This window comes from Entelurus aequoreus, linkage group LG13 (genome assembly GCF_033978785.1).
Source record: "Entelurus aequoreus isolate RoL-2023_Sb linkage group LG13, RoL_Eaeq_v1.1, whole genome shotgun sequence".
NCBI classification, from domain to species: domain Eukaryota; kingdom Metazoa; phylum Chordata; class Actinopteri; order Syngnathiformes; family Syngnathidae; genus Entelurus; species Entelurus aequoreus.
In genome coordinates this window covers 28,050,634-28,067,148 of record NC_084743.1, presented here as the reverse complement: position 1 = coordinate 28,067,148, position 16,515 = coordinate 28,050,634, and the positions used below count along the sequence as shown (strand labels likewise).

The window sequence follows — 16,515 nt, the reverse complement described above, 5'->3', positions numbered from 1 at the left end:
GGAAGTAATATGAATAGACAGTGTTACATTGTCATCCGTTTTTTTTGTCAGATTAGTTGTGATCAAAATAGTAATCATTTAATTATCCTGAAAATGTAAGGTTTGACCGTTGGTGTGACCAATACTGCTCCTGTAACTAATTGGCATTGGACGCATCAATACCCAAATATGCATTATGACCCAAAACTAATGTAAAGTGTCCAAACCACAGAATAGTAAGTGCTTATGACTGTAAAAAAAAATTACTCAACTTATGTCAGTCAGGTCATCTTGTTGCTTCGACTGAGTTAAGTCGAGTCAACTTATAGTGTCAAGTATATATACATTTCAAAACATTAGTTGAAATTTAGTCTGATGTAAGATAAACTTGAAAATATTAGTTTAGATCATTTTTGGTTCAATGCATCTTTTCAAGTTCCTGCAACCGAGGTCAAGTTGGCTCAACATGGTCGATGGTATGTAATGTTAAAGCTGCAAGAGTTCAACCAATATCTTTTTTAGTTCTCTTCAGTAATGTTTTGCGGTGATCATCACATGATACAGAAACAAGTTGCGAGTAGCAGCATGGCTCAGCGTTTAGAGTTCCTGTCTTATAGAAAGGCAGGTTGTGAACGGAGAGTTACAGGCTCGATCCTATCCTGGTCAAGCTAATTGTGGAGATGCTCTTGATAGCTCGTGGTTAGCGCTGAATTGAATGGTTAGAGTGTCCGCCCTGAGATCGGTATGTCGTGAGTTCAAACCCCTACCGAGTCATACCAAAGACTATACAAATGGGACCCATTACCTCCCTGCTTGGCACTCAGCCTCAAGGGTTGGAATTGGGGGTTAAATCACCAAAACTGATTCCCGGGCGCGGCCACCGCTGCTGCTCACTGCTCCCCTCACCTCCCAGGGGGTGAACAAGGTGATGGGTCAAATGCAGAGGAAAAATGTCACCACACCTAGTGTGTGTGTGACAATCATTGGTACTTTAACTTTAACTTTTAACTAATATACATACACTACAGGCCAAAAGTTTAGACACATCCTTTTCATGACTATTTACATTGTAGATTGTCACTGAAAGCATCAAAACTATGAATGAACACATGTGGAGTTATGTACTTAACAAAAAAAGATGAAATAACTGAAAACATGTTTTGTATACTAGTTTCTTCAAAATAGCCACCCTTTGCTGTGATTACTTTTTTGCACACTATTGACATTCTCTCGATGAGCTTCAAGAGGTAGTCACCTGAAATGGTTTTCACTTCACATGTGTCTGAAACTCATCGGTACTTTTCTAAATAAAGGGGACCACAAACAATTGCATTATTGGCTTTATTTTAACAAAAAAATATTAGGGTACATTAAACATATGTTTCTTATTGCAAGTTTGTCCTTAAATAAAATAGTGAAAATACAAGACTACTTGTCTTTTATTAGTAAGTAAGCAAACAAAGACTCCTAATTTAGCTGCTGACGTATGCAGTAACATATTGTGACATTTATCATTCTATTATTTTGTCAAAATTATTAAAGACAAGTGGTAGAAAATAAATTATTAATCTACTTGTTCATTTACTGTTAATATCTGCTTACTTTCTCTTTCAACATTTTCTATCTACACTTCTGTTGAAATGTAATAATCACTTATGTTTCTGTTGTTTGATACTTTACATTAGTTTTGGATGATACCACACATTTGGGTATCAAGCCGATACCAAGTAGTTACAGGATCATACATTGGTCATATTCTAAGTCCAGGGACATATTTCCTGAGTTTATGAACATAATATACATTTTTTTTAAAACGAAAGAAGATGTGATGCCAAAAAATCATATAATCATAATCATAATCATAGTAGTATCAATTAGATACACTCCTGTACTTGGTATCATTACAGTGGAAGTTAGGTGTAGATCCACCAATGCCGTTTGTTTATATTTTGACACCGGTGAGCTACGGTGTGTAGTGAAGCATGTTTAGCTATTCCTGGTCCTGCAGGGATGATACTTGTAAGAAACTTACTTTATTTGTCGCCGTGGAGGCGAGGATTAGTGATTTAGAAGTAGCTAAAACACTGGGGCTGGACTTAAGCCGCTAGCTAGCTAGCCATGTCTTAAAGCACCTCTTCCTGAGGGCGTTTCAGTGTTATAACTTCACCTTTATCGTTAGTTTTTAGGCCAAAATGCGTCTGTACTCCCTTTTCTGTCTACACACTGTGTCTGCTTGTAAGTACTCCGTGATTGTGTGCCGCCGAACATGCTCGTCTGCTCGTAAACCAGCAATGTCACAACGTGACTACGACGGGGGTGCGGGGGGCTGGGGTGGTGCACCGGTACTTTTAAGAAGCGGTATAGTACAGAATATGATTCATTAGTAACGCGGTACTGTTCTAATACTGGTATACCGTACAACTCTAATATATATATATATATATATATATGTATGTATATATATATATATATATATATATATATATATATATATATATATATATAATATATATATATATATATATATATATATATATACATATATATATATATATATATATATATATATATATATATATATATATGTATATATATATATATATATATATATATATATATATATATATATATATATATATATATATATATATATATATATATATATATATATCACCTAATTTGGGAGATGTTTGGGGCTTTTCTGCAGATGTATGTAAGTGATGAAGCACCCCTTGTGTCAATCATAACATATTATTGATTTTTCAGGTTTTTCAGGGACAATGCTATACACCTCAAATACATGTCTACACGCTTTTGTTGTCAGTGTGTTTGCCTTAGTGAACTTCCTTCACTTGAACATTGAAGTATATTTCTTTCATTATCTGTAGATCCTGGGGACAGACACCCGGTGCTTCTCATGGGTGGATCCGACCGTATTGTCATCACCTACCTAAATGGAACAGGTCTTCTGCCCCTGAGGTCACTGAGTGTAAATGGAACACTGACATTGGATTTCCAGCATAACCAGGACAGGGTCTGCTGGGTTTTGTCCAAAGAATCTACCGGGTCACTCCGATGTGCTGAAATGAGGAATCTACGTCGACTCACACGGGAAAAGGAAATAACAACATCGCAGAGTTTGCAATGTAAGTCCTTTCTTTAAGCTGTAACCAAACTGGTAACACACCCATTTAAAACAGTACAAATCGTGATACATCTCTTTTTTGAGAACAGCCATGACATTGCACATATTAAAACATCTCTGTAGGATTCTGAAGATTTCAAGCAACCCTTTTGGAAATGCATCAATGGTTTCTGATGATACAATTTTGTGTTTTTGCCATAGAAAACTCGGTTTTCTTGAACAAAAAGAGTATAAACCATAAAAAAATGAAACTTTGTATTAACATACAGTACAGGCCAAAAGTTTGGACACACATTCTCATTCAATGTGTTTTCTTTATTTTCACGACTATTTACATTGTAGATTGTCACTGAAGGCATCAAAACTATGAATTAACACATCTGGAGTTACGTACTTAACAGAAAATGGTGACATAACTGAACACATGTTTTATATTATAATTTCTTCAAAATAGCCACCCTTTGCTCTGATTACTGCTTTGCACACTCTTGGCATTCTCTCGATGAGCTTCAAGTGGTAGTCACCTGAAATATTTTTTTTACTTCACAGGTGTCATAGTTTTGATGCCTCTAGTGACAATCTACAAGGTAAATAGTCATGAAAATAAAGAAAACACATTGAAATGAGGAGGTGTGTCCACACGTTTGGCCTGTACTGTACATCTAAGGTTGATCTTGAGATTTAAGCTTGACAAAAAATACTTGTTTTTAACATGCACCATATGGAAGTATTATTGTAGCAAAATTATTTGCACCGTGCGTGTGTAATCCAATTTGCCCTTGTGTGTACTAATTTGTGTCTGTATATTAATCAGAGTGTGTGTATTCAGATTTCGGACTATAAGTCGCAATTTTTTTCATAGTTTGGCCGGGGGTGCGACTTATACTCAGGACTGACTTATGTGTGAAATTATTAACACATTAACGTCAAATATCAAATAATATTATTTAGCTCATTCACGTAAGATACTAGACGTATAAGATTCCATGGGATTTAGCGATTAGGAGTGACAGATTGTTTGGTAAACGTATAGCATGTTATATATGTTATAGTTATTTGAATGACTCTTACCATAATATGTTACGTTAACATACCAGGCACGTTCTCAGTTGGTTATTTATGCGTCATATAACGTACACTTATTCAGCCTGTTGTTCACTATTCTTTATTTATTTTAAATTGCCTTTCAAATGTCTATTCTTGGTGTTGGGTTTTATCAAAAAAATTTCCCCCAAAAATGCGACTTATACTCCAGTGCGACTTATATATGTTTTTTTCCTTCTTTATTATGCATTTTCGGCCGGTGCGACTTATACCCCGAAAAATACGGTATGTGTGTTTTAGATCCACGTAGGTGTGTTTTAAGTTGTCTGTCTGTCCCTAATCAGAAATAACCCTTAATAGGCTATCTACTTGTGACTTTTAAGATTTCAGCGCGCACATCCAGAAGTGTGTGAATACATTTAACCAACCACGGAAGACACCACAAAATTTAAACCAATCAGAAACAACGTACAGCTGAGGTGCGGGAGAGAGAGATGCCAAGACCCGCTGTAGGTTGTTTGTGATTGGTTTAAATTGCATAGTGTCTTCCGTGGTTGGTTAAATGAAGGCACAGGGGATTGAGGGCTTGGTTTGCAGTTTTTGGATCACGGTTATCGTAATTAACCTTGCAAATATTTTGTTGGTCTTTTTTATTCAGACATACCGGTAGAAAAATATGTTGTATGCGAGAAAAAAAATCTGGAATACAGTATTACGCAGACGTTATTTATTTGTACTATGAGCTAATAACTGTGAAATACAAAAAAACATTGAGTTGTTCGGGAAGGAAATAGTAGGTGTAGGAGTTGCTCACATTCATCAAGTGTAACACATTGCAGAAAGCATGACAGATCCAATTCCTCATTCATTCCAAGGGCCCCCCTGTGTTCAGAGAGGAGATCCAATAAGGCTCTGCCAAACAGCAAGTTGATGAGGTCACCCCTTCCAGAGAGAGAGCAATTTTTGCAGCTACTCCCCAGAACTTAAGTAAAGATACACAGCATTGGGCCAGCTATAGTGTAGGACATATCAAAGTTATCAAAGTTTACATTCACTGCTGCTTTTCTGAGGAAGTAATAGAAACATGACCCTCACCCATGTTCTATATTTGACAGCAATAGGGTTACCTAGCATGCATTTCTCTTGTTTGACTTATAAATGTTGTTACAAAGTTTGATACTCATGTTAAATCAGAATCAGAATCAGAATCAGAAATACTTTAATAATTCCAGAGTGGGAAATTAAGATTTTCAGCACAATCCCATTCAAGAGCAGACAAACATTACAGGGAGACAGAACAGGATCGCTGACGGGTCTGCCAACTTCCGGCGCCCCTTACAAAAAAGGTGAGAAACAAGTAAATGCTGGGGGGGTTAGAAGAAAAAAAAAAATCAGTCTAATCCTGGGCCCCTTGAGAGGGGGTCCAGACTGAGGCCAAGGGAAAAAAATCATAGCCATAGCACACATAAACATGTGTATGAGGGAAACATCGAAGAAGACAAAGTGTTAGGATCCGCTGCCCGGATCATAGTTTGTTTACGTTTTCAAGTCACATGTGTTTTCAGCACCTTGTGTTTGTTTGTTTCTGTTGCCATGACGGCAGATTGTGCTCAGCTGCCTCTGGTTAGTGTTCGAGACGCTCACCTGTTGTCCGGGCACTAATCAGAGGGCTATTTAGTCTTTGCCCTGGCCTCACTCGGTCTGGCTTCCTAATTTGCTTTTACGCAACAGCTAACGACCACTTTGTTTCCTGCTAGCTTTCATGCTATGTTATTTTGCTTGCTAGCTCCCACGCTACCCCCTTTGTTTTTTGTCTTCCGTGCTATGAGCACGTTTTTGTTTTTTCCTGTCTGATTTATTTGCTGAAATAAATCATTTTCCTACCTGCAAGCTGTGTCCGAACCGTCTGCATTCCTGGGAGAACACCTCGCACCACGATGCGACCCCGTCGTTACACAAAGGACATTAAAGACATTAAAAGAGCAGAGCTGATGCAGCCAGCCACTTCTACACACAGCCACAAAAGTAAAACAACAACAACAATAAAAAACAAAAACATATACACTGTGGTGGCCTCTGCGGTGTTCCACGCCACCGTCTGCTGGGGAAAGGGGTAGCATGGCCAGAGACAGGAGCAGACCCAACAAAGCAACCAAGAGAGCCGACTCCACCCTCGGCCGCCCACCAACTCTCAGCCAATGTCCAGTCCGCGTGGATGAGCGAGGATGCGTCTAAGGAGACCGAGGTGTCCGATACCTGCTCATTCAGCCAGGACACTATGAAGCTCAGCGCCAGCTTCGCAGTCCTGGCTCTTCATCCGCATCTTCTCCAGTCTCTCCAAAACGGACTGTGGTGTGACAGACCCTCAGCAGCTGGTCTCCATGGCCAAAAGACTCCCGGGAGGCAGATCCAGAAGTTCATAAAAAAAGCACTGCAGAAGTCACAAAAGTGCCACCCCTTGTCACAGAGTTATGTCGCTGTGTGTCTTTGCTGTCTACCAGGATTACACAGTGTTAGCACGTTGAGCAATGGCCCTAAGAAAATGTTTGTCCAGGGATGAGGAAAAGTGAATTGTGATGAGCTTTCTTAAAGAGGTAAGCACTCGATGATAAGAAGATAATTGAGGTTATTCAGAAAAAGAAAAATACCTCCGTGTTCTACGACATCACTGGCCAGCCCTTGGAAGTCTTTGTGAGTGGGACCAACCACTGAGCTGAGGGGTGGAGTTAATTACATTTTTTGCAGAAAATACAAGAAAGCGATGCAGATCTACAAAGCTGCCTGTGTGGGTAATCATGTGTAGCTGCTCTATAGGAGTCCGATAGTAAAATACAATGGGGCGAACATTATTATGATTGGCCCCCTCTAATAATGTCCATCATCCACATCCTGATATTGCCTTTCAACACAGTCTCCCCAAATGACGGCTGGGCAACCATCCGCACTTAGAGAGCCACCACTCTAATGCAGGTCTCTAAAAGCACAAATGGCTTGTTCTTTATTTTCAGAAAGAGTCCATTTGGCAAGCAGTGAATGTGCAAGCATAAGGCATAATGTGTGAGAGGGAATATTTTAGTGACATTCAAAAATGCTACACTTCTTGTAGTCATGAGAAGTAGCAACACTCCTCAGTCTAAAAAGTATAGTAAAGGGCTACATTATGATTTTTTTTCTTCAAAATTTAAAACTCTCCCTTGTGGTCTACGTAACATGTAATGGTAGTTCTTTGGTCCAAATGTTGCATAGATTATTTTTTACAGATCATCTTTAAGCCGCTTTCTGACCGTCTCTTCTGGATGCTCCGTTTTGTGAGCAGTCTTATTTACGTGCTTCCACTGTTGTAATTTTTACCGCTTCCATATGGAGTCTACCGACAGATATAAGTTAGAACTATACTCTCAGGTTTTCCGCAAAGCATTAAAAGTTATTAAAAGTAATTCAATGGATTTTGTGAAAAATAAGGCCTTAAATGGCCTTACGAGCATGAAATGCGATGTCCAGAGGAATTAAAAAATGTAATACAATCGTAGAACGTGACCGATCCATCAAACGATCGTTCTTGTCATGGATATATTGCTATCTCTGTCTGTGGCCATGTGCACATAGCTACAGACAGACGTAGCAATTTTAAATTGGCCATTTAATCGGATTAAAACCCAAAATGGAATAAAAATACTTCATACAAAAAAGCAATTTGGAATATTCTTACCCGATCACACACGTTCGGATCACAATGTAATTCCGATCAAGACGGGTGGTTTATGCCGATAGTCATTTAGATTGGAGGGCAAGAAAACACTTCTTCCGAAATTTGGATCAGATTATATCCTTACTGCGCATGTCTTTGACGTCAGCTATACTTTGGTGGTGGATGGGGGACTAAATTTAAGTCTCAGAATGAAGCGATTGTAGTAGAAGTAGCGTTATATACTGTTGAGTTTGTTGCTCTAAAGCCGAGACTAGCAAAAATAAAAGTATGGTCTGGAGTGTCATGTGTCGATGTAACAATAAAAGAAGAGATCAAGTTGTGTGCTAGCCTCAGGCACCTAGACAGAACGTCGTAATATGAAGACGCGCGGTAACCCACACATGTCGCAACATGGCGTGCACGGAAAAGCCCCATTTCAAAAAGAGAGGTAAAACAAAAGTAGCGAACAGAAGGTAAAATTCATAAATAAATAACGTGACATCGTCAAACAAACAACAATGCACAGAGTAAAACGTTCCCATATTTGGATAATCGGGGGACGTCACAATTGGGAGAAACGTCACAAATTGGGCAAATTCCAAACGGCTCATTTGGAGGAGGTATGAAAGAAGCCAAGATTGTTTTATAAATACCTCCGCCATACCTCTACGATTTGATTTCAAATTTTCAAGTACACAAAAACAGGTACACACACGTAAGAACATTTGGTTTTGCAAAATAGTTCCCCTCTAGGCAGGCAGCAGTAGTTGGAGGGTCCCGGTTTGAGTCCTGCTAGGGAAGAAACTAAAAGTTTGCGTAACCCCCCGTCACTATGATCAGTAAAATACATTTAAAAATTATGTTGTATTTTATCACAGCCAATTTGTTTCTGATTGCAGATGCTGAGCACATGGCAATCGACTGGCTGACCGGCAACTTCTATTTTGTTGACCGGGTCAGAGACACAATATTTGTGTGTGACCAGAGTGGCAGCACTTGTGTGACTCTCCTGCAGCTCGACCTGCTGAATCCTAAAGGAATAGCTCTGGATCCTCTCATGGGGTAAGTGTTCCGGCGCTTCTCTGAAAGCCCCGCCATGCTCATTTATCATCACAAATGTTTTTTTGTTTTGTTTTCAAAAGGACAAAGAAATCATGGAATAATCAAATCACTTTGCATAACTACTGACTTGTTTTGAAGAATGTGAGTGAGATACAATGAAGGGATTTCAATTGTTCCCGGTTTCACAGTGAGCAGCGCAATTTAATGGACTGCTAGTGATGCGTCTGCTGTCGAGGCATTCATTTGAATTTCAGCTTTCACTAAGAAATTATGCAGACAGTTCTACCATTTGAGAGCAAAAAGAACGGAGCAACTGTGCATGATTATTCTGTTCTAACATGTCAGCCACATGAAAAAAATGCTCACACAATTGAAGCAGTTCAAACCTGGAATATCAGTCACTATAATTGTTAAATGCGTTGCGGCGAGCACTGACCTAACTTTAGCAAGCCTCTTTCCTCACCAGTCCACTCTCGACCAGACGACAGCCTTCAGAGCCAGGATAAGTAAGCCCACATCTGAGAAATTAAACAGGGAAAAATGGTTTTAACACATCGAAAGTTCTTGAGTTTACCGTAAAAAAGGGGTGTCACATTAGTTTTATTGAGGGCCACTTCGCAATTATGGCTGCCCTCGAAGGGCCACTTTAATTGATGTGGCGTACTATATAAAATGAATTGGCAGACCATATTGAATGATATGTTGGGCCACTTTAAATGACACGACGGACCACTTTAAAATGATACAACTACATGAAAAAAATAGGACGGGCTATTTTAAATGACTTGATGGGCCACACTGAATGATGTAAAAGACCATGTTAAATAATGTGGCAGGCTACTTTAAATGATGTGGGGCGCCATCATTAAATGCCGTTGTGGATCACGTTAAATGATGTGGCGTACCATGTTAAATGAAGTGGCAGTCCACTTTGAATAATGTGGCAGACCACTTTAAATAATGTGGCGGACCACGTTCAATAATGTGGCGGACCACATGAAATGATGTGGGTGGCCATCATTAAACATTGTTGTGGATCACGTTAAATGATAGATAGATAGATAGATAGATAGATAGGTAGGTAGATAGATAGATAGATAGATAGATAGATAGATAGATAGATAGATAGATAGATAGATAGATAGATAGATAGATAGATAGATAGATAGATAGATAGATAGATAGATAGATAGATAGATAGTACTTTATTGATTCCTTCAGGAGAGTTCCCTCAGGAAAATTTAAATGATGTGACGGACCATGGTAATTGATGTAGCAGTCCACCTTGAATAATGTGGCAGACCACATTAAATGGTATGGCGGACCACATTGAATGACATGACGGACAATATTAAATTACTTGATGGACCACATTGAATGAAGTGGCAGACCACATTAAATGACGTGACGGTCCACTTTAAATTACTTGATGGGCCACACTGAATCATGTAGCAGACCATGTTAAATGATGTGGCAGGCCATTTTAAATGATATGGCAAGTCATGTTAAATGATTTGGCAGGTCACATTGAATGACGTGACCAACCACATTCGATAACGTGGCGGACCACATTAAATGATGTTGGTGGCCATTAGGGCTGCAAATCTTTGGGTGTCCCACAATTCGATTCAATATCGATTCTTGGGGTCACGATTCGATTATAAATCAATTTTTTCGATTCAACGCGATTCTCGATTCAAAAACGATATTTTTCCGATTCAAAACAATTCTCTATTCATTCAATACATAGGATTTCAGCAGGATCTACCCCAGTCTGCTGACATGCAAGCAGAGTAGTAGATTTTTGTAAAAAGCTTTTATAATTGTAAAGGACAATGTTTTATCAACTAATTGCAATAATGTACATTTGTTTTAACTTATAAATGAACCAAAAATATTAATTATTTTATCTTTGTGTAAAATATTGGACACAGTGTGTTGTAAAGCGTATGCGATGCGATGCAAGTGTAAGCCACTGTGACACTATTGTTCTTTTTTTTAATTTTGTTTTATTTTTTATTTTATTTTTTTTATAAATGTCTAATGATAATGTCAATGAGGGATTTTTAATCACTGCTATGTTGAAATTGTTACTAATATTGATACTGTTGTTGATAATATTCATTTTTGTTTCACTACTTTTGGATTGTTCTGTGTCGTGTTTGTGTGTCCTCTCAATTGCTCTGTTTATTGCTGTTCTGAGTGTCGCTGAGTGGGGTTTGGTTTTGGAACTGGATTGCATTGTTATGGTATTGCTGTGTATTGTTTTGTTGGATTGATTTATAAACAAAAAAATAATAATGATAATAAAATAAAACAAAATAAAAAAAATCGATTTTTGAAAAATGAGAATCGATACTGAATTGTACAATGTGAGAATGGCGATTTGAATTCAAATCAATTTTTTCCCACACCTCTAGTGGCCATCATTAAATGTTGTTGTGGATCACGTTAAATGATGTGGCGGACCATGTTAAATGATGAAGCAGTCCACCTTGAATAATGTGGCAGATCACATTAAATGGTATGGCAGACCACATTAAATGACGTGACAAGCCAATTTAAATGACTTGATGGGCCACACTGAATAATGTAGCAGACCACATTAAATGATGTGGCAAGCCACATTAAAAGCTATGGCGGGTCACATTGAATGACGTGACCTACCACATTCAATAATGTGGCAGATCACATTAAATGATGTGACAGACCACATTGAATGTTTTGGTGGATCATGTTAAATGATGTGGCAGACCGAATTAAATGATGTAACAGATGACATAGCAGGCCACTTAAATGATTTAGCAGGCCGCCCTAATGATGTAGCAGGCCACTTAATGATGTGGCAGACCACATTAAATGAAGTGGCAGAACACGTTAAATGATGTGGCAGACCACATTAAATGATGTGACAGACCACGTTGAATGTTTTGGTGGACCACATTAAATGATGTGACAGACCACATTGAATGTTTTGGTGGATCTTGTTGGATCACGTTACATGATGTGGCAAGCCACTTTAAATGCTGTGGCGGACCACAGTAACTAATGTAGCAGACCACATTAAATTATGTCACAGATCACATAAATTATTTGGAAAACCACATGGAATGACATAGCAGGCCAATTAAATAAAGTGACGGTCCACATTCAATGATGTGGCGGACCACATTAAATTATGTGGCAGACCAAAAAAAAATATGTGGCAGACCACATTAAATGTTGTGGTGGATCACGTTAAATGATGTAGGAAGCCACATTAAATGTTTTAGTGGATCACGTTAAATGATGTGGCGGACCACAATAACTGATGTGGCAGACCGCGTTAAATGATGTCACAGATCACATAAATGATGTGGAAAACCACATGGAATGACATAGCAGGCCACTTAAATTATGTAGCAGGCCACCCTAATGATGTATCAGGCCACTTAAATGATGTGATGTGGCAGGCCACATTAAATGATGTGGCAGGCCAGATCTGGCGTCTGGGTCTTGAGTTTGATGCAAGTGCTTTAAAGGTTAAAACAAATAGCTAACATGAACTGAAAGCCTCGGCAAATCGTAATCACACTAAATTACTTGCTTGCACATTTGAAATGACAATAACGCTCAAAAAAGACCCCAACATTATGACACAAATGCAAATGTCATGTCAGAAGGTCATGCATGAATAATTTTAAATGTTAATTCCTGAATGCACGACATGTATTTGCTCAAAACTTGGTAACAGTCCTATATAATATCCTGGAGTATACAATGACAATGGAAGTCTCCTCACTCATCTTTGCACTGACATAGGCATTGACCTGATACAAACAGGATCAAGTTCACAAGGAAGAATGTCGGTGTCTGAACACAACTTTAATGATACACTTCGGAATCCTCATGAATCAATTAGTATGTGGCTCATTAACATGCTCATCATGTAGCTCGCATCAAAGTGAAGACAGCCTCTAAACATTTGTCGCATGGAATATGCAATTGCTGTTTTGAATTAGGTCCATGAGCGACCATTATCATTATAGTCACTTTTATAGATTACTGGATGGATAAATCTTTCATTATATAATACCACTGGCATATATTTTAGGATCAATGATATATCATTTTGATGTGGTTGGCAGTGACTCTATGTTCACATTAAGTACTTGCTCACCCTGGGTTTTAATAGCACCGTATATCCAAATCTTCTTTCAGCGTGTTTTGACAGGCTTAGGTGCAGTGTGCTGTTCAAGTTGTGAGCTTCAGAAAAGTTGTTTAAGTTGAGTTTTTAAACAAGCGAGCAGCTTTGGCTGGCCGTATACTATTTAATTAGCCACACTTATCTGAAATGTTTGTCCACTAGTTGACGGAACCCTATTGCAGTGGTTCTTCACCTTTTCTCACCACCTTAGAAAACACTTGGCTTTCCAAGTACCACCATAATGACCGACATTAAAATAGTGTAGCGTAGTAGGCCAAAGTATTCATTGAAAACAAGGCAGAGGTTATATCTAACAAGTGTATTTCATAGTTTTGGCCACTGTAACATTACACACTGTTTGGACAGTAACACTGTGTTTGAATCAGGGAATATAATATAATGTACTTAACCCTTGTGTGGTGTTCGGGTCTGTGGGACCCGTTTTCATTTTTTATTAAAAGAAAAATGCTACAATTAATACATTTTTCAAACTGAGACTCACTGACTTTTGCTCATTTTCTGTGAAGAACATATATCAGAATACACATTTCTATTACATATAAGATGTCCTGGTCCACTGGACCCTGGGCTAATAGAAGTGTGGAAAGTGATGTTCTGTGTACCACACACACACACACACACACACACACACACACACACACACACACACACATGCACGCACACATGCACGCACACACACACACACACACACACACAGCAGGCCTAGAAAGGAGGAGGACAGAGTGTAGGTACACAGAACATCAGAGGGTCAAATGTGCGAGAAAATGAGAGCAGACAGTGTTGACAAACAATGTTGCAACCTTGTGTGGGAACCGCAGGTGCAGAAACACAAAAGAAGAATCCCTCCTGTGGGATGCAGAAACTGGCAGATATATTTTCCGTGCAACGTTCATATTGTTGTTACTCAGCCAGCGTTTGTGGGTCTGATGGACCCGTTACATTTTGTGGCTTTTAATGCCTCACAATCAAACACTTTTATGTTAAAACACTGAACATATGTTTATTGGGATAAGGTAAACATATGTTCAGTATTTTAACATAAAAGTGTTTGATTGTGAGGCATTAACAGCCACAAAATGCAACGGGTCCATCAGACCCACAAACGCTGGCTGGGTAACAACAATATGAACATTGCACAAGGGTTAAATCATGAACAAAATTAGCACGTGCAACATTTTTTAAATTATTACCTTAATTTGTATCTCATTTCATTTTCTTGTCATCAGTTGATATTTCTGATAGTATTTTATGTTTTATTTTTTGTTTATTTTATTTATATTGTAACGATCCTATGTTATATTATACTCCATATGTTGTTTATGCAATGTTTAACAGATGCTGTGGTTTCCCATGGCCTTGAAGTGGTCGTTACGCGCAGCTGTCTTTGCCAATGTCTGTCTTTCTTTGCATATGTTCTGCATGTTGATTGGCTAGCAGCCTGGGCAAGTGCGACCATAAGTGGAGAATGTGGAGAACATTCGGTTCCCACGCGCGTTGACTGATAGAAATGACGGCGTAAGACGTTTCTGTTTCTGTCTTGTTTATTTTGGAGTCGACTGCGGCCTATAGTGGTCGGTATCTAATTAATTCTATTGAAGGCTGAAAAACCTTTGATAATGGCTCGAGTCACATCACTACAATATTTTTTAGGTGATTCCACTAAATGGAGTAGAGCCGTTTGAGAATCACTGCCCTATGGTGTGTGTTCTGCCATGCAACAAGTGGCCACGTAACTAACCGCAATATTTGACCAGGCGGAAGGTTCAACAAACTTTGAGTCAAAACCTCAAATGTGATCTGATTTACCCTAAAATGGGAAACTCTGGGTGTCAGATTTCAGAACAGCAGGTCTTACTTAAATGAATCCGTAGTATGTTGACTCTGAGTTAAAACCACAATAAACAGCCATGATCAATGGAGAGCTGATTCTATGATTCACCATAGTACCAGGCGACAAAAAAGGTGTCTTTCATTACCCAGCTGGAAGTAAGTGGTAATGCGTGTTTGGTGAGTATGAACATGTTTTTCAAAAGAAAAGTAATACAGTAACAGACAATTACTGACAGAGTCAAAGCCTTAATTTGAATGCAGTAATGTTCTAAAAAGTTGAGGATTGGTATGTACTGTCAAAAAAATATATAATAATAATTGAGGTGCAATCGCAAGGCTGAAAAATGCAAATGGAAGCAGTTAAGAATCATCCATTATTTGTTTTAATTATATTTGACTTTGAAAGTCACTGCGAATGCAAAGTAAGTATCGTTGAGGAGCTATATATTTTTTTCTAATCAGGCACTTACTGTTAGACCAATATTCTTATCCCAAATATTATGTACTAAAATGTGAAATATATTTATTGGAATGAGAAAAAATACATGCCATTTCAGCACTTGTTGGTGATTATGTTACTTGTAAAGTAATTTAGATCATGTGTTATATTTACAATAATAAAATACCCCCACCCAACAAAATTAAATTTTTGAAGTTTTTAAGTTATGATTGAAGCAGATTAAATATCTGAAATCAAGGTAAAAATAAATATATTTTCTTTTTTTGGATGTGTTAACTCTGTCGGTAATACAACGTACTCCACAGTAGAAATGTTTGTGTTGATTTTGAGGAAGATCTCCATCCATCCATTGTATACCGCTTGTCCCTTTCGGGGATCTGTTTATCAGAAAAAATATACTACAACGTTTTGTTACATTTACTATCATGGAAAAAATTATGTAAATTTCTCTTTGTTAAATATTTTTTTAGTCTCAACTAGGGCTGCAACTAACGATTAATTTGATAATCGATTAATCTGTTGATTATTACTTTGATTAATCGATTAATAATCGGATAAAACTACATTTCTATCCTATCCAGTATTTTATTGAAAAAAAACAGCATACTGGCACCATACTTGTTTTTAATTATTGTTTCTCAGCTGTTTGTAAATGTTGCAGCTTATAAATAAAGGTTTATTAAAAAAAAAAAAAAAAAAACTCTGCACATAGCATAGATCCAACGAATCGATGACTAAATTAATCGGCAACTATTTTAATAATCGATTTTAATCGATTTAATCGATTAGTTGTTGCAGCCCTAATCTCAACAAAACCAATTAATATTAAATATCTAAAATTAAGATTTTTTTTAATTGACAAGATGTTTTGTTTCTTAGCATTCTTACATAATGATAGTCTATTTAACTAACTTGGCCTCAAAATTCAAAAAAATCTTCAATAATTAGTTTTGTTTTAACATCTACTGGTTAGAAATGAACAGACACATGGTGTCCGACAGTTTTCTTCTCGCTAATCAGGAGGGAGGAGGCATTTCGTAGTGGTTTGGTTAAGGGCTAAACAAATAAATGGCGATTGATTGATGAAAAACCTCAGGGTT

The 16,515-nt window shown here is 37.9% G+C and overlaps 1 protein-coding gene across 1 annotated transcript in view; it reads left to right on the top strand.

Moving 5' to 3' along the window:
* Nucleotides 1-16,515, top strand: part of LOC133663276 (low-density lipoprotein receptor-related protein 1B-like) — an 872,326-nt gene that overhangs the window by 376,060 nt on the left and 479,751 nt on the right. The window contains 2 exon segments of the mRNA XM_062067630.1: nucleotides 2,868-3,125; nucleotides 8,756-8,918. Coding sequence (XP_061923614.1) covers nucleotides 2,868-3,125; nucleotides 8,756-8,918 — 421 coding nt within the window.